The sequence below is a fragment of the Citrus sinensis genome, chromosome 6 (genome assembly GCF_022201045.2).
Source record: "Citrus sinensis cultivar Valencia sweet orange chromosome 6, DVS_A1.0, whole genome shotgun sequence".
NCBI lineage: Eukaryota > Viridiplantae > Streptophyta > Magnoliopsida > Sapindales > Rutaceae > Citrus > Citrus sinensis.
The window spans coordinates 17,130,098-17,150,670 of record NC_068561.1 but is presented as its reverse complement, the minus strand read 5'-3'; the positions used below and the strand labels follow the sequence as shown (position 1 = coordinate 17,150,670).

At 34.7% G+C, this 20,573-nt stretch overlaps 4 protein-coding genes across 8 annotated transcripts; 1 reads left to right on the top strand and 3 right to left on the bottom strand.

The window, feature by feature from the left end:
• Positions 1–810: 810 nt before the first annotated feature.
• On the bottom strand, positions 811–3,387 carry LOC102621292 (BAG family molecular chaperone regulator 4). Its single transcript, XM_006481020.4, has 4 exons — positions 2,930–3,387; positions 2,180–2,469; positions 1,948–2,094; positions 811–1,318 (listed from the first exon to the last, which is right to left on the bottom strand). Exons 1-4 carry the CDS (start codon positions 3,162–3,164, stop codon positions 1,121–1,123), a joined length of 870 nt encoding a protein of 289 aa, XP_006481083.1. The 5' UTR covers positions 3,165–3,387; the 3' UTR covers positions 811–1,120.
• Positions 3,388–4,581: 1,194 nt separating this feature from the next.
• On the top strand, positions 4,582–5,593 carry LOC102621017 (uncharacterized). Its single transcript, XM_006481019.4, has 3 exons — positions 4,582–4,644; positions 4,775–4,924; positions 5,111–5,593. The coding sequence occupies exons 1-3, from the start codon at positions 4,597–4,599 to the stop codon at positions 5,591–5,593; spliced, it is 681 nt and encodes a 226-aa protein (XP_006481082.2). The 5' UTR covers positions 4,582–4,596.
• Positions 5,594–7,998: 2,405 nt separating this feature from the next.
• Positions 7,999–10,325, bottom strand: LOC102615866 (cytochrome c-type biogenesis protein CcmE homolog, mitochondrial). 5 transcript variants are annotated; one of them, XR_008055866.1, is made up of 3 exons: positions 9,421–10,323; positions 8,913–8,992; positions 8,687–8,818 (listed from the first exon to the last, which is right to left on the bottom strand). XR_008055866.1 is itself a non-coding variant. In XM_052443881.1 (3 exons), exons 1-2 carry the CDS (start codon positions 10,190–10,192, stop codon positions 8,917–8,919), a joined length of 885 nt encoding a protein of 294 aa, XP_052299841.1. In that variant the 5' UTR covers positions 10,193–10,325; the 3' UTR covers positions 8,687–8,818; positions 8,913–8,916. The 5 variants fall into 5 exon arrangements, 4 of the variants coding, with proteins under 4 accessions (XP_052299842.1, XP_052299841.1, XP_052299840.1 ...); XM_052443881.1 differs by having other exon boundaries at positions 8,913–9,029; positions 9,421–10,325; XM_052443882.1 differs by lacking the exons at positions 8,687–8,818; positions 8,913–8,992 and adding an exon at positions 7,999–8,205 and having other exon boundaries at positions 9,421–10,325.
• A 6,409-nt stretch (positions 10,326–16,734) lies between these two features.
• On the bottom strand, positions 16,735–17,633 carry LOC102620461 (uncharacterized). The gene is made up of 2 exons (XM_006481017.4): positions 17,030–17,633; positions 16,735–16,944 (listed from the first exon to the last, which is right to left on the bottom strand). Exons 1-2 carry the CDS (start codon positions 17,507–17,509, stop codon positions 16,870–16,872), a joined length of 555 nt encoding a protein of 184 aa, XP_006481080.1. The 5' UTR covers positions 17,510–17,633; the 3' UTR covers positions 16,735–16,869.
• Between the last annotated feature and the right edge of the window lie 2,940 nt (positions 17,634–20,573).

Genomic DNA, 20,573 nt, shown 5'->3' with positions numbered 1-20,573 from the left:
CTTTACTTCCATCAGCAACAGAGAATGAGTGGCGGTCAAGGCAGAACACTCCAAGCACTTCAAACCCAAAAATCATACGTGACCACAGCCTTTTTTGTCCTGACATTATTTAACTTGATAGATACAGAAGATCTGCCCCATCTGCTGTACAAATTTTAATAGATTTAATGCAAACCCAACTAAAAACATTAAATTCTGACACCTGCCTCTTGCTAAGTTACAGCCCATAGGGCAAGGCCATTCAATTGACAACCCACCTGTTGCTCATTTGACTTAATTATTTCTCATGCATTGGATTGGATTGAAATCTAACGGATAAAATTTACTGGCTATGAACTACATCATATACAACTTGAGGATTGCCCGAGTCTTGTCCAACTTGTGCATTGAAGTGACAAATGGTTCATCGACCGTGACTCATGGACGGACTTGGGTCAATTTAGAAGGTTGAAAATCAAGCTAAAGCGTGCCGGTGATATAAGATCTCATAGGAAATTTGGGTGAGAAGGGACTATCGATGAAAGCTTATACACGGCTCAGCTGCAAACACATTGAATGCACAGGATTGTGGAATCTGATTAAGTGCAAGCTCGGTCAGCTTTTAGATATTATCATGTCCAATTAAGCAAAAAAGAAAAGAAAACAATCAGCCATATGATTGTAGAATTCACTTCCATTTATGCTTAAGATTGATAGCCCTCATCAAATGACTGAAGAAGAGCTCAGGATAGGGATTCCTGCCGTTCAAAGAGAACAAGCCTATGCTCTGTCTTGACAAGGACAGACAGAAACATACAAACATAACAGAGGGAGTAATAACAGACTTGAGATGCATTAAACTTCTGTTTGATCTTTATGTGAAGACATTTACAAACACCTTAATCAATCAAACAAGATAGGTAATCTGAATGTAGCAATAGCATATCAAATCATGCAAAATTGATCAATATGTTCAGTTCTAGCCGACTGTCAAGTCTTTCCTACATTTGTAAGGTCTCTTAACTCCAAAGCAAGAGTTAAAGCTCCAAATAGGACACTGATAATAATAAAGAAAGTGCCCCCGAAGCTTATATTATATATTAAGTTCAACAGATTTTTGAACAATAGAGCAGATATTTAACTAATCAAACCGTTCCCAATCTTGATTTATAGTCGTCGAGGATGGCGCCAGGGGAGGGGGATTCAAACTTCCCATACCAGAGTCAAAGGTCTCCCATTGGGTTACCACCTTTATAGCGTTACTACTGTCACAAAACGGGTTGGAATTTATTGCCTTTAGATTGTCCAGTGTCTCATGGAACTTCTGTACACGACGCACCTGTCACCACCATCCAATGATGGTAAAAAGTCCAGGATTACATATATAATCTTGTAAAGATTGAATCTTAACACAAAAGTTATACAGGGTTCCATGTATACCATACGAAATATAGGAAAAGCTTTCCTCTATAGCATAGCACGAGATACCAATATACATCAATGATTTGATATCATAAAGTCGAAGATATATATCATAACACCCAATTCAGTTCGCATCACTCACTGAAATATATAATAGAAAATGCATCACTCCATTTGACAGTTCTCAGTGGAGTTTTCAATTTATACCAAGTATGCCAGGAGAAAATATGCTGACATTCTAGCCAGAAGCACTCAGATTTCAATGCAATAACTGACAGAAGTCAATAATAATGAGATCTAAAACACAGATGATAAAACACAATGCAATCAAACCTCCTACCGTACACAAATCCTCTAACTTCAGTCGAATGGACATGCAGTATAACAAGACAAAGGCAAAGAACAACAAATGTAAAACAAGGAAAACGGAAAGACAATCACATTCATACAGGACCAACAATTTTTCAAAAGTCCAAACAAATTAAAACTGTATCCAAGTTTTTGCAAAATGCAGTAAATATAAACTCAATGCGTAAAGATACTGACCTCAGTCTTCCGCTGTACTTTTGCTTCACCTTCGGCTTCGATACCATCCAGTTTTAGCAGCTCCTTCATGAGCAACTCTGCTGATGTATCTAATTCCTCGCTCGGCACCTTGGTCCCACCATTCACAGCTACCTCCAAGGAAGCAACCTGCAAAAATGAAGGAAGCAAGATAAGCCTCAACAGAACCTAACCAATAAAGATAACACATTAACAAGGTACCCTTGAAATTTACCCTTTCTGAGAGCTTATCAACCTCCGCTCTGACTCCTGCAATTGCTTGTAGAGCCTTTCTCATCTCTTCGCTATCCTTAGCATACTCATGTTTCTTCTCTGGGCTATCCTTCACTTCCTTAGGTTTCTTCTCTTTGTTTGTCAATTCCTCCAAAAGCAAAACCTTCGATTTATCTTTCATACCTGACACATCTAAATGCTCATTGTCCTCTTTCTCCTTGCCTCTGAATAAAACTTTCTGCTCTTGAGGATCCAATCCCGTCTTCTCTGAAATTGCTTTCTTCAAATCCCCTATCATCATGATTAAAAAAAAAACCAAAAATACATACAAATGATTCAATTTCAATACCCTGATCACACAATTACTTGCAACATATAAGGGTCACACTCCATCAGTAGTTCAGTTTGGATACCAAATGCATATGCTTGTGCTTAAAGTGTAAGTAAACACCCCCTTTTACTAGGGGCTGATGTTTACCGCTCAACTTCCAACAGTATAATTGATACCAAATGGTTCCATTTCACACAAGAGCGCCTCAACTGACGCCATATTTTACAAGTCACTCGGATTATAATAAATTTTCGATCTGACAACATTGCTACAATATCATCAATACATATACATATTTTCTGAAAACAGAAACAAGCACCAGTAATCCCATTCATTATAAATAAAAATTGATAAAAAAAATTAACAATAACAAGAACTTAAGAGCAAACTGTAAATGGGGCCAAATACAAAGAGAGATACCGAAAGTGGATCGAGCAGGGACATGAACCTCGTACTGAGAAGGACCTCGAGCGACATTGATCCTGATCACGGGTCCCCCTGAAACAGAAGCTGCAGCGCCGTCTTGATGATCGTAATTATCGTCGTCCCTTCTCTGCACAAGCATGCCACCTGGCCTCATCTCCCAATCGACTTGTTCGTTGTTGTTGTTGTTGTTACTGCTATCGTTTTTCGAATTCTTCTTCATTTTATTCATCCCAGATAAATCCAACTGGGCACGTGGCGGAACCTGAAATAGGAAAAAGGTGTACTTTGTTGACTAGTGACGGAGAGACCGAAAAACAAGGGCTTTTGGAAGAAAGAAAGAACAGTGCAAATGTATATAACGGAAATCGCTTTTATACACGCAACGGCTGGTCGGTGTTCTAGAAGATAAACGGTGATCCGGTGGCGTTTTATTTATTTTTTCGTCGGTCATCTATCCATGAAGAAAAAGCATCTTGTACGGTACCTCACCCATTATTTATTTGGACGGTGATATTTCCAGCCCGCAGAAATTTACCTTAGAAAATTATTATAATAAATCTTTGAAAAATCTAAACAAAAAAGTAAATCAAGAGAATTAATCAATTAAGTTCATTCTTAGTTTATGTGATTATATTATTTTATTAATATTTGACTATTAACGTTACTTTTAATATAAATTCATTATGATTATTTTACACTCATAAGATGAATAAATCAAAATACCCAAAAATTTACTTTCACTTTAATTTGTTTTAAAATTTATTGTTTTCAAATGATATACAATACTAATTTCTTAGTATGATTATTAATATTTAACTAAATAACTAAAATATATTTATCAATTTATGACATGTCGGATATTGAAAATTATTAAATTGTATTAAAAATATATTGATAATTTTTTTCATTTTTCTATTTTTGTAATTATAATTTTTTTTGTAGTGTGCATGCCAACCTTTATCTAGTGCAAACTAAATTAACATTCAAAGCTTTCTTTAAATTTTGATAAATAAAAAATTATAATTACAAAATTTAACATATTGGGTTATGGGATTTATTTATTTTATTAAATTTAGGGATATTCTTGTTATTATAATTTTTATTTTTTAAAATTTTATAGGATAAAATAGTCTTTTAATTCATCTAAGGGTAAAACAGTTATTTTAGTTAAATTATTTAACGGATATGTTAGTGTCAAAGTGATTGGTTGATATAAGTTTAGAAACAAAAATGTTGTAGAGAACATGTCAAAATTCTGTGATTGTTATATATATATATATATATATATGACAAAAGAGAGATGATATGGAGATAATTTTCTTATTTTTTCTTATAATAGTTATTATAATATATACAAATAATATTATGGACAACAATTAACAAAGAGCATTTTAGTAATTTATAACATGGGTAATTTTTAAAAACCTCCCCAGAAGTTTGAGGCTGTTGCAAGTAGATGGCCAAGATTGTTTTATTTGTAAAAAGCTCCCTGTCGTCAGTTAAATTTTCTGTTGACTGGTAGTTGACTTTGAAAAGACTATATTATCCCTAGTGACAGTGTACTGAGATCCTTTGCAACTCTCTTCAGTCAGTCAACTAGCAAACATCTCATGAAGTTGAGATTAAAATAGCAAAAATGGACGGCGTTTTCTGAGTCGTGTATGTGTATACGATCCCTTTCAAAGAAAGCAAGGTCAAGGCAATTAAATGTAAGATTTGTATGATCACTCTGTCCATTTGCCTCAGAAGCATGTATTCTTACACATGCATCACTACATACGAAGATTGTTCTCTAGTCAATTTGAAATACAAGCTGAGTACTGACAAGTTTTGTCACAGGTTCCAGATTTTGATAAGGTCACTTGTACGGTTGCTATGCCTACAGATAATGTTGGATGCATTCGGAGAAGGTTGGAGCAGTCGCAACGCAGATTTTTGAGTAATGCTAATCTCAACTCAGACCGAGTTTTAACGGCAGATCTCAAGAAGGTAAAGAGTTTTAGCTTTTTCCTTAAATCGAAGAAGTTTTTTTTTTTTTCCTTCTTTTGGCGTCTGCTTTAAGGGAACGACTATTTTTGAGTTCAACATCTAAGATTGGTTGTAAGAGATTTTATTTTTGTTTTCCTGGTGAATCTGCTTCATTGCGTTTCTGACATTTTACATCATCCTTTGTAGAAAAACTCTGTTGCGGCCTCTAACAAAAAGTTTGATACATGCTCTGAAGAGTCTGTTGATGATTCAGACTGCAATTCTATGATTCAAGCCGATGGCTCCACAACAACTTGCTCTTATGGTGCTTTATCCCAGATAAATTCTAATTTAATAGATTCTCCTGGAGTGTCTTTGGTGGTTGAAAAATATGCTCCAGCTCAGCAGTTTTCTCCATCAGAAAAATATGGTCATCATATGGAATTTCTGTTTTCGAATGAATCATCTGAATCTTCTTGCTTACTGCTTGGGGAAGATGATTATCAGCAGGATGGTGTTTCATCTTCTTCGTGTGTTGATTCGTTGATCCATTTAAGTGGTAGGACTTCTCCTGCGAGAACTATCAAGCATAGAAATGAAACTGGTGTACTGTACTTTAGTGATCTTGACCTGGAAAATGATGTTTTAGAGGGTTGTACGGGTGGCAGCACACAATTTTTGCTATTTTAATCTCAACTTCTTGCTAGTTGACTGAAGAGAGTTGCAAAGGATCTCAGTGCACTGTCACTAGGGATAATATAGTCTTTTCTAAGTCAACTACCAGTCAACAGAAAATTTAACTGATGGCATGTGCTTTTTTACAAATAAAATAATCTTGGCCATCTACTTGCAACAGCCTCAAACCTCAGGGGAAGTTTTTGAAAATTACCCTTTATAACAATGGGTAATTTTTAAAAACCTCCCCTGATGTTTGGGCTTGTTGCAAGTAGATAGCGAGAATTGATTTATTTGTAAAAAACCCCCTACCGTCAGTTAAGTTTAACATTGACCGTTAGTTGACCGTGCAAAGACAATATTACCCTTAACAATAGTTTATAAACGAAAATAACTAAAAAAAAAATCAAAATTATTAGCTATTTTACACTTTTTAAATTATTGATATTTTCTTAAAGTTTCTATAAAAAAGTTAAAATTAAAAAATTAAAAAATCCTCTTTAAATTATTGATATTTCCTTAAAATTCCTACAAGAAAGATAAAATTAAAAATTTAAAAATGAAATAGTCATAATCTTTAACTATGATATTGTAAATTTTTAGAATTAACAAGGATAAAATTATCAAAAAATAGGGTTTGTGCTTTTTGCACCAATAATTTTGGTTTTTTTTTAGTTATTTTCGTTTACAAACTATTGTTAAGGGTAATATTGTCTTTGCACGGTCAACTAACGGTCAATGTTAAACTTAACTGACGGTAGGGGGTTTTTTACAAATAAATCAATTCTCGCCATCTACTTGCAACAAGCCCAAACCTCAGGGGAGGTTTTTAAAAATTACCCTTATAACAATCCATTCCAATTGCTAAATAAAGTAAACACATTAATAAGAATGCAATTCATTCTGATTTCGATTCTTACAATTTAAGTAAACAAATTTATTCTAATTCTGATTTCAAGATATTTCGATTTCAATCTATTCTTATTCCCATTTAGTAAATGCATTATCAAACTATTACTTATATTTATAATTAGACAATTACCTTCATAAATATTTAAGGAATATCTACTCTACTAGAGACTAATTAGATTATTATTGATGTTATAATTAGACAATTACCCTCATAAATATTCAATAGACATCTATTCTACTCACATTAAAAAAAAAAGACTGTCACTACTCAATTATACTATAGTTAATGAAGGAAATTAATTATAATATGGGGACTCAAACCATGCTCTTACTCTCTTGTGAGAGCATGGGCTCTACATGGTATAAGTTAAACATTATTAAATTAAAAGATAACTCTTTATTTTTGTTATTTCGGTATGAATAATGTTTGATACCATGCTGAAAAAAATTAAAGGATACACAAATATATTTTTTTTCCTTCTTTCATATTTGTTTGTAAAAATAAATTATATTGTTTTTGAAAGGATAAATAAATTATAATTGAAAAGCCATAATTCTATAAAGAATTTTACAAAAATATGCATGTATAGTATTATTAATTTTATGTCAATACTTATATAAAATAATTCTCTTACTTCAACAATGTAGAAATGCTATTGAAAAAAAAAAGCACAAATTTTAATACATGACCGAAAAAAATATGGAAGAAACTTCTGAGAGTGATGTTAGAAATAACTTTACTTAAAATGAAGTAAAATTTATAGTCATATAACAATCAAATTATAATGTACCACATTAATTTGTTCATATGCTATAATTTTAAAAATAACAACTTCTTAATTGAGTTGGTTGACATCTCCTCCCCTTATGCGTAAGGCTAGAGTATTCGAAATATGCATATATTACTCCACAATTATGGATACTCGAACACTCCACCTTATAAGTAAGGTGAGGAAATGCCAACCAACTCAACTAAGGAGTTGTTGGTGTCAATATCATTAAAATGACCAAATATATGTTAATTTGCTCTTACACCTATACTATATTTACCTTCAATTTTCCAAAAATCAAGATGGCCAGCATCATCTTGTCACCATGAATGAAAGAAATACTTCCACTAACTGAAACATACATATAACCCATATAGATTTGATAAATATATATATATATATATAGTCTTTCTAGTGAGGACATTTCACTAACATATAAAAAAATACATATTTCAATACATTGAAAATTATATTTTTTTGTGTGTTAATATATTGAAATCTGTGTTTTTTTTAAAATTTTTTATTAGTATTCTCACTAGAGAATGACACACACACACATTATACTAATTGCAAAGTGTTTACAGTTTATGGAACTTGATAAATTAAAATTCCAGTAACAAAGTCCAGAGAAATCATAACCGTTTCCAGTATAGGACAAGGAGCAAGATATTTCTCCAAAAAATCAATAACAATATTCAGTTATATAAACAAAGCTAAGGATTCTATTGAAAAAATTGATAATTCAGAAAAAATATGCGTTTTCCAATTCATCCTTGGATTGCTAGGTATTTGTATTACCGAGAAATCCACCCACACAGGGACAATACAGCCACAAAGATTAAGATAAGGACAAACATGCATAACATCACCCAAAACAGCTGATTATCCAACTGTGGCCGGAGAATTTGCAGCAATTAGAAGTTGGAGAAGGAAAGCAACTTGAAGCTGCGAGAAGCCGAGAAGTTATATCCTTTAACATCATGTTACATGAAATCATAACAATACTATTGCCTTAGGCTTAGGCTTATTGCAGATGCTTTCCATATATCAGTTTCAACATTCAAGATCAGGAACTCTATCCAAATCCAACTTGTAACTATTTCTTGGAACACTATAGCAAAATCTCATCTTTATAAGTTCACAATTAAACTGCATTTTCAACAATCATTACAGATTGCCTATTCGATACATTTAGACAATCACAACCAGACATACTTCACAGTCACAGCAAATTGGAAAAACACCCCATTCCAAAAGAATGGACTAATATTTAGTTGTCAATGAGGTTTGGTATTGACAACTTCATAAACACAGTAAAGTAATTTGAAGAAATAAAATGATAAAAATCCATTGCATTTTACTACTGAAGCATAGAGGGCTCACACTCAGCAAAGGCTAACATCCTCACAAGGAAGATTTCTCAAAGTTAAACAGAGAAGCGAAAAACCCAATTCATTTATCATTTGAAGATCAGCCAACAAAATTTCCTAAAATACTTGCAGCCTAAACAATTGAAATTGCCTGACCTGGCATCGGATCCAATTTCCCACATTCCTGACTATTCCTCATAAAATGCATTAAAGTTAGATAAAATAGAACAAAAATTAGCTTAGAGAAGAAGAACTATGATCAGGTGGCGTGCAGTCACGCACCTCATCAGGTCCGTAGAGAAGAATATAAACTTTTGCCTGACAACCACGAAATTCCAATCCTCAGATCGAAGCTCATATTTCTACCAACAAAATATAAATTCCAGCAATCAATGAGACCTAATCCAACAGCCAAAGAATTCTCAGATCCCACAAAAGTTAATTCCAGCAATCAGTAAGACAATAATGCGACAGACAAAGGATTCACAAACCGAATTAAACTTAGTTGAATGGCAATCAACCATCACAAATTCCATACTTCCTGAACCCCAGTTCTGAATCATAGCCTTTATTAATGAGTAGAACAATGTAAATTTCAAAATCCCTCAAAATCATTGAGGAAAGAATGATAGAATCGGTGCAAAAACCACTTACGTGGCACTACATCAACATTCATCTTCAGCTCTTCCTCACGTCAAAAGAATCACCAAATATCCAATATTCAATCAAATACATGTATAATTCCATCAAAATCAATTATAATTAAATGAATCTATTTACGAATCTTTACCTCCCTCCTGCTGCTGCTGCTCCTCCAACATCTTCTTGTTCTTCTCAATCGCCGCCGCAACTTCTTGAGGCATATACTTCTCATCATGCTTAGCCAAAACGTCGGTGGCTGAAAAGAAACAATCTCTACTTCTAGCATTCTCCGAAACACTCTTCTCCGATTTCACATTCTTAATCTCTTCTGTAATCGGCTTAATAAATCCCTCAACAACAACGGAATGTCCCTCTCTAAATAAATCGGGCAACGAACCCTGATACCTAACTAAAATATCTGTAACTAAATCCGTCACAACGAACTCCATTTCGGACGACGAGGCGGGGTGGGCCACGCTGCCTTCGAGCACCAAACCCCCGAGTCTGAATTTGTTTTTCGAGGGGTTTGATTGATATTTTTCGAGGGCTTCAGATGGGGTTACGTAGAAGACTAATTGGTCTTGAAAGTTATTTAGGACGATTACTATGAAGCCGGCGATGCAGCTGAAGGTTAGTGCGTAAGTCCAGAGGCGGCGGCTCTGCATCTGTCGGGCTCGGGCTCCGATATCGACCCGGTTGGGGCGGGCCGGGAAGCGGCGGGCAGTGGAGAAGAAGCGGATGGAATTGGTGGTACTGGTGGGGACTTGGCGGAGATCGGAGAGGTGGGAGAGAATTGGCACTGGAGATTTAGGGATTGAGGTGGTGGCGGCGGCTGCCGAGGTGGTTGAGAGGAGGCGGGGATTGTGGCGGATGGCGTTGAGAAATTGGGATCTGAGATGGTGGGTAAGTCTTGTGGCCATGTTGGTTTTATTTCCTTTTTCTCGGGAAAGTGATGGAAAGTTTGGGAAAATTTACAGTTATGGGTTTAGGGGTTTTGGGTTTTGTATTCGGGACATACCTGGAGAAAGGAGGTCGTTAATTGGCAGTCAACGACTCTACGTCATTTGAAGATGAGTAATCATACGGTCGTAAATTCTTATAAAAATTTATTTGATATAAATTAATGTGGTATAATAAGATTAATTAAATTAAATATTATTTAATTTATATAATTTATTTTTATTAATTTATATTATTATTTAATTAATTTTATTATACTACATTAATTTATATAAAATAAATTTATATAATAATTTATGATTGTATCATTACACTTTAAAAATTATTTACTAATATTTTTCTTTAAAGCTGCATTCTTTGAAGATCTAGAATATATATAGTAATTTACAAAAAATGGCCAACTTTGGATAATTTTCAAACATAGCCCAAGTCCAACGACTTTTACTTTTCTAACAACAAAAGTACAAAACCCGACTACGGACCAAAATACCCTTAGCCATCAAAAGCTCAACAAAAACTCAATGCTCCGCGAATCTTCACCCCTTGTCTTCCGAATGCTTTTTGCTTACAAGCAATTCTTCGTTTTCAATCTAGGGTTGGCAGAAAAGCCCGGGCTGACCCAGGCCTGCGGGCTTTAAGTCCGGCCCGCAGCTTGAAATTATGGATAAGGGCTCATAATTAACAAAGCCCATAACATATGGGCTCAGTCAAGGGCCTGACTGAAAAACTCAGGTTTAAGCCTGGACTTTATAATAAATAATATATATATATTTTTTAAAAAAAACTGTATAATATATTAATATATCATAAAATTAAAATAAAAAAAAACTAAAACAAAACAATTAAAAATCCCTCATTAGTCATTCCCGTGACCATGAGTCTGTAACTTGTAAGTGTAACTAGGAAAACATTTATAATATTCAATTTCAACTGTGACAAAATCCCTAAATCGAAAATCCCTCGTTCCCTCACTTCTCACTCACCTCTCCGTTCTCACTTCTCACTCACTGTTCTCGCCGCCGGCAGCCAACAGCAGCGAGCATCTCCAAATTCCAACAACGTCCAGCCAGCATCAACCATCAGCCACCCACCGTCCAGCAGCAGCAGCAAGTTAGCAACAGATTCCAGCAGCAGCAGCATCAACCACCGTCCAGCCACCCACCGTCCAGCCACCCAGCAAGGCAGCAACAACATCTCCCGTGTGTCCAGCAGTGCCTCCCACCCACCAGCACAGCCGCGCGATTCCTCCCACCCACCAGCACAGCCGCGCGATTATCTAAAATTCAAGGTTTATTCTCTTTCCATCTTTGTTTGCTTTTTTATCTTTAGTTTGTTCAGTCTCTAATTTAGGAATTCGTTTTGCTCTCAACTTGATGGAGGCCTGGAGGTTGCTTTTTTTGATCTGTTTGTTGTTCTAAATTTTGTAATGACAGAATTGATTAGATAATGAGAGTTCATCTAAATTTGGATAAGTTCAATTTTCGTTGAAAGCAAAATAAGAGTTTGCAACTTTGCATTTGTTCTGTCAAAGTTATTTTTGCAGAGTGTTTAAATTTGGATCATGCTGTTATTTTTGTAGAGTTATTTTTTTGCAGAGTGTTTATATTATAATTGCAGAGCGTTTAATTTCCATATTCATATTATTTTCTCAGCCTGTATTAACTATTAACTATTAAGGTGATGTCTTCATTGTATAGATACTGACATACTGTATGGAGTTCTGGACATTGTAAATTTATTGTCCTGTCACTGCTTTGCTTGTAAATGCAATATGCGTTTACTGCATTTACACTTAGCTTAATTAATTTATTAATTTAATATTTTATCTCCTTTAATTTTGTATAGGTTTATAATGGAAAATGTTTCTGAATCTTCTAATTTGCCTTCAAATCCATCTGTGGAGTCAGAAAATGTTCAAGAAGAAATGCGGAGTGATAAAAAAAGAAAACAGAGGGTTGTTTCAAATTGTTGGGACCATTTCACAAAACTAAATGTTGGTGGTGTATCAAAGGCAAAATGCAATCATTGTGGAACGGTTCTTTCTTGTGGGTCGGGAACTAGTCATTTGAATAGACATACTAGACAAATTCATGGTTTTAATCAACCGACAATTGAAGAAGTTTTTGAGAATAAGCAACACTTGGTGAAAACCGAAAGTGGTGAGCTTGGAATTCAGAAATTTGATCCATTGGTTGCACGTCAAAAACTTACAACAGTTGTTGTTAAACATGAGCTTCCTCTTAGATTTGTGGAGTATGAGTCATTTAGAGATTTTGTTGATTATTGCAATCCATTGGTGAAGCATATGTCCAGAAACACTTTAAAGAGTGAGATATTTAAGATATATAATATTGAAAAGGGGAAGGCAATGAATTTGTTGGAGATTACTAATAGTAGGGTGGCAATTACTACAGACATGTGGACGGCTTGTAATCAAAAGAAAGGTTATATGGCTGTTACAGGACATTTCATTGACAATTCTTGGCATTTGCAAAGTCGAATTCTAAGGTATTTTTACTTTATTAAATATTTAAATTTTGTATTTAAATTTGTATAGCATAGGCACTTTATTAAATTAAAAAATTTTTTATTTAAATTTGAACAGATTTATATATGTGCAAGCCCCACATACTGCTGATTGCATTTCCCAAATTTTGGTGAAGTGTTTGATGGATTGGAATCTAGATAGAAAGTTATCCACGGTTACTTTGGATAATTGTTCAACTAATGATGCGATGGTTGCAAGATTGAAGGGATTGTTGTCCATTGAGTCAATGATATTGAGCGGTAATTTTTTTTCATATGAGGTGTGCGGCTCATATTTTGAATTTAATTGTGAAGGATGGGTTGTCGGTGATTGAGAGTGGTATTACACGTGTTAGAGACAGTGTATCTTACTGGAGTTCATCGCCAAAACGGGTGGAAAAGTTTGAGTTGGCATGTCGTCAAATACAAATAGATGTGAAAAAGTTGGGGCTTGATTGTCCAACTAGATGGAATTCGACTTTTGTGATGCTTGAACTTGCAGTGAAGTACAAAAGTGTTTTTTCTCGACTGCAAACACTTGAGCCACAATACAAGTGTTTGCCTAGTAGTGAGGAATGAGAGTTGGCTAAGCAAATGCTAGATTATTTGAGGCATTTTTCAAAGTTGACTGAGATGTTTTCGGGTACAACATACCCCACTGCTAATCTTTTTTTTTCCATTGGTTTGTAAAATGATGATTGCATTGAAGGGGTGGCAAACATCCGATGTTCCTGCAGTTAAGAATATGACGGATAACATGATTGGAAAATTTTTGAAGTATTGGGATGAGATTAGTGGGGTATTAGTCATGGCTGTTATTCTTGATCCGAGATACAAGATGATGTTGATTAATTATTATTATCTGAAGATTTATGTAGTCGGCCTTGAAAATCAACTTAAGAGAGTGCGGGAGCTTTGTGATGAAATGATGAATTTTTATGAGGCCAAATCCGTAACTACGAGATATGGTGTTGTTGGTGAGTCTTCTACAGCACTTGTTGTTCCTTTTGACCAATCTCATATTGATTTTGATAATATAGATGATATGGGTGATTTTGATGCATATGCAACCCAAAATAATCAACCTATTAGTTCGAAGTCCGACTTAGATAAGTATTTGGAGGATCCTTTAGTAAAAAGAACTCCAGATTTTGATGTTTTACAATGGTGGAAGATGAACAAAGGTAAATATCCTATTTTGGTGGAGATGGCCAAGGATTTGCTAGCCATACCTATGACAACTGTTGCCTCGGAGTCGGCTTTTAGTACGGGAGGTAGAACATTGAGTCCACATCGAAGTAGACTACATCCAGACACGTTGGAAGCTATCATGTGCTCTCAGCATTGGTTATGGGCTACTAGCAGTAGAGGTATAAAAACATTTTTTTACAAAATTAATTACTAATTATTTTGCTTTATTATTTATTTTAACACTTTTTTTTATCAGGTGGAGTTCCTGAAGAAGAAATTTTTACTGGCGAGGAATTGAAGGATGAGGACGAAGATGGCCCGCAAATATTGGATTAGTTTTTTTTTTTTTATATTAGTGGTTGATTACTTGATTTGTATGTTGTGTATGGTACTTGTGATGTTAGTATTTTTATATTTTGTGTTGGCTAATCATGTATTAGATAATTATGTTTAAGTTTTTAGCCTATTGTAGTATTATGTATTGGATAATTATGTTTTGAAAAATTATATTTTTATTAAAAAAATTTTAAAAATTTGTAAAAGCCCAGGCCCGGCCCGTCCAAAGCCCGCCTAATTTGGATGGGCTTTGAGAGGGCCTGAACTTTTAAAATAAGATATGGGCCTGGTCTTGGGCTTGGCAAACTATAGTAAAACCTCTTTATACCTATATTTTATAAAAGAATAACATTTATGTAGTGGTAAAAAATTATATTTTAATTTGAGATAATTATAAATATGAATAAACTCTATATTATAATAAATTATAATTTTTAAAAATCCTTTCTTAAAAAAATTGTTTTCTTATAATAATAATTTTATATCTATTACAAAATATATATATTTTGTTACATTAAAGATTTAGGATAGAGGAAAATATTTTTCTAAAATTATTTGAGGCAATTATTTATTTTTTAGAATTATTAACAATTCGTTATATAGTATTAATAGAATTTACATTAAGAAAAACAAAATGCAAATTTTAAACATATAAGATGACTCGCATATTTTAAATGCTATATTATTAAATATATATACTAGTATTCTTTTCGAAACTATATCTATCTCTTTTATCAATATCTTATACATTGGATTTGATATTAATTACTAATATAATACATACTTTACCTATATATTACTTGCATTAAGAAAAATTTTAAGACAAGAATTTTGTAATTATATCTCTATTATGTTATAACCTCCCCATAATAATAAAATTAATTGATCTCAATATTACAAATATGGGTAGGTCTTAACTTGCGATATTAAGAAACTCAAGTAATAATGAATGACGACAGGTAGTGAGAGACAACAATTGATAGTCGAGTCGACATATTAAGCAACATAGGTTCAAGCGACGACATACGATAAATAATTAACAATTTACTTCTTTTTTTTATTATTACCTTGCTTTAAAGCTTTTATTGTCACTCTCATGCATACGTTTTCATTCTAAATGCCACATTCTCAATTTCTCATAGCATTCTATTTCGTCGAGCACCTAAATTGGGTAATTTTTTTTTTTCCTTTTACACTATCTTATAATTGATCTTGTTTGTTCGATTATTCTGACTCCCAATCATAATTCAAACTCAGATTGCAAGTATGAGCACATTCATGGCTCACTCATCCTTACTCAATAATATACCCGAGTGATTATACGCATAAACTATCTTTCTTTCTTGTTTTTTTCCCTTTAACTTGTTTCACGATCGATTTATCAATCTCTCGTACCCTCATACACAATTGTTACTCAAACTTCTGTCATCGCAAGCACAAACGCGTTTGCAACTCACCATCCTTTCTCTTTATTATTATTATTTAAATACGAGTTATCATATGCACAAACACTACGCTCCAGGTTATTTAACGGGTTATCTCCCAACATGCTGTTTAGCACGGGAATCGGTCTGGTCTCACCTCGGTCTGAGAGTACATGGGCCAGGCCCAATGTGTAGAGGTCTTTAAAACAATAAAAAGCCTAATCTTGGTACGGCCGAACGTCACACGAATTCATTCAATACAAGTAGTAAGGAAACACTCCATTCACTGTGTCAGGAATGGAAGATTGGGATAATGCCATCTTATAATATTATTCTTATTTTTTAATATTCTTTTATTTATTATTAATTAAATAAAAATTAAATTATTATAAAAAATTAAAAAAATATAAATGAACTAAAAAAATAAATAATAAGGCACTTTTTTTTTTTTAACATTTTTATCCCAAACTAAAATCACAACAGATTATACTGCTCGAAATCATATTGCAAAATTTCCAAAACATTTTGCGATTGAAATTCTAGATAATACACTAGCACCGTTTAGTTTGAAGGGGCACAAACACTGTCAAAGTAACAGGCACCGAGTGTAAATCAAGTGTACTATTGATGTTAAGAGCGTATTGAGACGGTCAATCCTGTTTGTTCCCAAATCCAGCTCGCACGGACCTCAAAATCTCTTCTCAAAAAGGAAATTGTCCAAAAATATTTCGAATGAATGATCAAGGAAAGCTTTGGCAAATGCCTTTGAAAACACATATTACAGTTATTCATCCGAAACAACGAGCACATACATTAACAAGCATCCCGAATTTCTTTCTGATCCATCAGTATATATAATAAACAAATTTTCGCTGAAATTTGGAGGTGCAAAAAGTTCAAGCCAACCAATTCTACATATATAGATCGCAATTCATTATCTAAATCTAATGGGAAAGATTTTTTTTTTTTTTAAAAAAAGAAAGTGCATAAAAAGGGTAAGCCTGTGTATAAAAAGGGTAAGCCTGTCAAGTAAAATTTAGTTTACATTTTTTTTAAGAAATAAATTTATTTTTACATTAGTTGTCCATTGATGTCACATACTCTGCGAGCTACAAGAAAGCACACATCATAGCTGCTAAGAAACACCAACATTAAAATATTCAGAATATGGCAGTCAAGACTGCCTCTCCCAGGACATTTCCTTCAATTGCTTCCAAAAGCCGCTCCTTTGTCACCTGCAAGGAAATTAATCACACGCAAAATCACCATTAATTCTCAATCCGCACAGATCACACGCACGTAACACAATCAAACACTTACCTTGTTACCAAGGTGCATCTCGTCATCCAAGGCATAAAGCTTAAACTGGAACCTGTGGCCATGGTTGGGCAACTTGGGCCCGCGCCACCCCGGAACCTTCCAATCATTGTTTCCCTCTTTGATCCCGGCGTATTCCCCGCCAATTTCCTCCTCTTTGCCGGAGAATCCCTCCGGCAGACCCTTCAGCGTCGGAGGTATGTTAACAACCACCCAATGAGTCCACGGCACGATTGGGCCACTTGGGTCCGGGGCATCTATGTCTTCAACCACCAGAGCCAAGCTCTTCGTTCCTTCCGGAACATTGTACCATTCCAATCGGGGAGATATGTTCTTCTTCGCACCTTGCCCCTCGTTTGTGTACTTTCTTGGCAGCCTCCCTTGGTGGTTTATTTCTGGTGATACTAGCCTGAACTCCTCGCTGGCCATTGCTATGCTTGCTTGTGCTATAAACTTATTATGAGCTGCTTGATCTGGTATCATCTTACATATAGCTCTTCGGCTGGATAAAATTGCACAGATTGACGCTGAGGATAGCTGGGTTGAAAGTGATTGCTATAAAGAGTATCGTGTTTATGGGTGGAGTGACACGTGTTGCGAGAACTTTCGTGGCGTCGAGAGAAGGTGGTAAAGAGTTTGGGGGCGGAGACACGTCGAGTATTACGTGGAGAAAGGTGGAGGGTTCTAGACAAAGGAAAATGAATTGGATATAACATATCAGGATAGCGTTATTATCTACTTTCACCATGCTAACTGGGCCTGCGTAACTCAGTTAGATTAAACCTTAACACACTAAACAACTGGGCCTGGGCTGCCCTTCGAAAACCTGACTTGGACCAGCTAGACTTCAGTCCGTTGCTTTTAATAGAATCATGAGTAGGCCTTTAGACACCCCCCAAAAATTTTTTACAATTTTTTTTAAATGAGATTATTTAAATAATTAAAAGATACTTTAATCCTTTTCTTATTTTTTGAATGAAAAAAATAACAAAATGATTCTCTTAGAAAATATTTTACATCACCCCATTTTGATTTTAATAAAAAGCTATTTTTAAAAAAAATTATAAGAGTTTTGAGTTATAGAAATAGAAACTACTTATATAATTAAAAGAAAATGTTGATGCTGAAATGTGAAATCTTGTTGAGCGGATGATGACGTCCAAAATGCCTTGTCAACGGTCAAATCTGCCTTTACTTGAAGATGCTCTTATGTTGATATTACAAGTATTGAACTGTCTCGATGCTTCCAATAACCTAAGACAACAGAGAAGATGGCCAGGGGCGCCAGATTTTCAGGCATTAACCTTCCGACACTTAAGCCAGCCATCTTATGTGATTTTCTATATTGAAGAGATGGTATCTAGCTCAAAAAGTCCAACCCCTTTTTCTAGATCTTTTCCCTGCTTTTATAAATGACTGTAAGCGTCGATTATTGTGGCCGTTATCTAATTGAATGCATTGATTGTATCATTTAAGTGCGTGGGTTAATATGTTCATTTATGCAGTTATTGGTCAGCCGTTGTAACGCATGATTATGCTTTAAACACGTCTGGACGTTACATACTAATTCCTGAAAGGAACTCCCTGTCTTCACCTGTGAAAGTCACGCTACCAGATCTTGGTATGCTCGAGTCGTGTTGGTCACGTTTGATACATGCGATCAGATAACGAAACTCCCCCTCGTCTTGCCTAAATCTTAATATCCCAAACAGAAAAATAATTTAAGATTTAGAATTTGTATGTATTATATAAATTAAACAAATTAAAGAAATACATTTTTTGGGATGAAATTTTATCCAAAAAATAATTCTTTTTTAGATATAGGTTCATATTAGATAAATTAAATTGAGGATATTTAGAAAATAAAATTTAAAAGGGGTGTTATAAGAATTTTAAGGGAGTGTTAAAAGATCCACACTCATCGTTCTTTCAGGCTTCAAATCCGGGCCAGCAACTCGACTTTTGGAGATTAGAGAAACAGACAGACAAATTGATAATCATCAATTAGCTTTGAGTGGCCCTTTTGAGTCAGACTCTACTCCCTCTACTCCAGCTCTAGTAATTTTCTGCCCTATGCCCGGGCCACGTGCGATGTGCCGTCGATTCATTTGCATGGAACACGTAAACTCGTATATATCACGCACGCACATACACACAAAGACTTGTTGAGGCTTTAATTAATTAGGGCAGACGAGACGACGACAGTCACTGGCTCTGCAGCTATGTCGTCTCATTTTCACGTTGCTCATTCAAATAGCAGACTCACAGATTCAACTTTACGTATTTACCTAAACATAACTGCAGATCGGAGTAGATTTGGTCCCCAATATGATCAATGATTTCTCCCAGTCAACGACATAACGTATTGCTTCATTCATACACTAGGGTTCCATTTGGCAATTTAACGACTAATGAGGCCTTTTCACACTAGCATTTATACTCGTGGGACCTTGAATCCTTCAATTTTTAGTTTCTTACAGCGAAAGGCGAATTGAAAGGCAGCCTATGTTGTGTCCGAGAATTGTAAACTGTTACTGTTTTATCTTCTTTTGATAGGGTGATTTAATTTGCTTTACTAGTCTAGTCAAAAGGGTCTAATAAAGCGATAAAACATCAGTACTTAGGGTAGCTATTTTTATATTTGTTTTAGTGCCATCAAACACGACAGACGTGAGACATCAGCAGTACTGGTGACTGATGACTGATGATCATGTGACAGTGGAATTTTGATGGAGAGATATTTGAGAAGACGGATAAAGCAGGTAGTTTCAGTTGAACAAGTTAGATTAAATTAAAAAAATTTTAAATGGGTTTCTTTCTTTGATTCTTTCTACCCACCCCAAACGTAAAATCCGGAGCTACACATGTGCCCTCGCTTGCCCTTGTCGCTCGTCTTTCTGTGAAATGTTTTCAGCTTTACCCCCCCAGCTCTGTGTTTCCATGAAATTTCAAGCTCCATCATTTATGATGTTCAACAAAGTATGATCGTATGTGTGGTTAGCAGTTGTGGACTCGGAGGCTCGACTACGAAAGCTGCTCCGCAGGCTGGAGCTGTAATATGTATCTTTTAGCTAGATTAATATTGGTTTTAATGTGTTTATTTAACAAAAATTCATCACGGCACATGCCTAATTTTTTCTTTGTTCATAATTAATAGTTACTAATATGATCAGTTGATTTTCAAATAGCACGTATCAGGTGTAATTTTAACAAATGAATGCATGATGCGTAAGAGTCATGTATAGGATCCTAATTAATTTAAATCCCGACTCATTTTTTATTGATAACTCGCTCACCAAGTTATTGTTAACTACTTAAATCCGGAATATTCTAACGTTACTGATGACTTCATATGATTGTCACTCAAATATTTTCTCTTGATCCAACTACAGGATCCAAAAAAGCAACGAGTGTAATTTTTCCTATGTTAATTAGTCAAGAAAATTTAAACGGAAGACTCTACTAGATGAACTGTGTACGCTTTGAAGTGTGGTCATTCAAAAGTCTTTCCCAAATGCTTTTTTTTCCTTTTCGTTGGATCCCCAAG

Bases quoted from the DNA above. Each gene is read 5' to 3' on its own strand.
- LOC102620461 (XM_006481017.4), bottom strand. From the start codon at position 17,509: ATGATACCAGATCAAGCAGCTCATAATAAGTTTATAGCACAAGCAAGC. The intron at 16,945-17,029 runs GTAAGTGTTTGA...ATTTCCTTGCAG, and splicing joins AGATGCACCTTGGTAACAAG to GTGACAAAGGAGCGGCTTTT.
- LOC102621292 (XM_006481020.4), bottom strand. From the start codon at position 3,164: ATGAATAAAATGAAGAAGAATTCGAAAAACGATAGCAGTAACAACAAC. The intron at 2,470-2,929 runs GTATCTCTCTTT...TCATGATGATAG, and splicing joins CCCTGCTCGATCCACTTTCG to GGGATTTGAAGAAAGCAATT. The intron at 1,319-1,947 runs GTCAGTATCTTT...TGGTGGTGACAG, and splicing joins AAGTACAGCGGAAGACTGAG to GTGCGTCGTGTACAGAAGTT.
- LOC102621017 (XM_006481019.4), top strand. From the start codon at position 4,597: ATGTGTATACGATCCCTTTCAAAGAAAGCAAGGTCAAGGCAATTAAAT. The intron at 4,645-4,774 runs GTAAGATTTGTA...GTTTTGTCACAG, and splicing joins CAAGGTCAAGGCAATTAAAT to GTTCCAGATTTTGATAAGGT. The intron at 4,925-5,110 runs GTAAAGAGTTTT...CATCCTTTGTAG, and splicing joins TAACGGCAGATCTCAAGAAG to AAAAACTCTGTTGCGGCCTC.
- LOC102615866 (XM_052443880.1), bottom strand. From the start codon at position 10,192: ATGGCCACAAGACTTACCCACCATCTCAGATCCCAATTTCTCAACGCC. The intron at 9,030-9,420 runs GTAAAGATTCGT...CTGTTGGATTAG, and splicing joins GCAGCAGCAGCAGGAGGGAG to GTCTCATTGATTGCTGGAAT.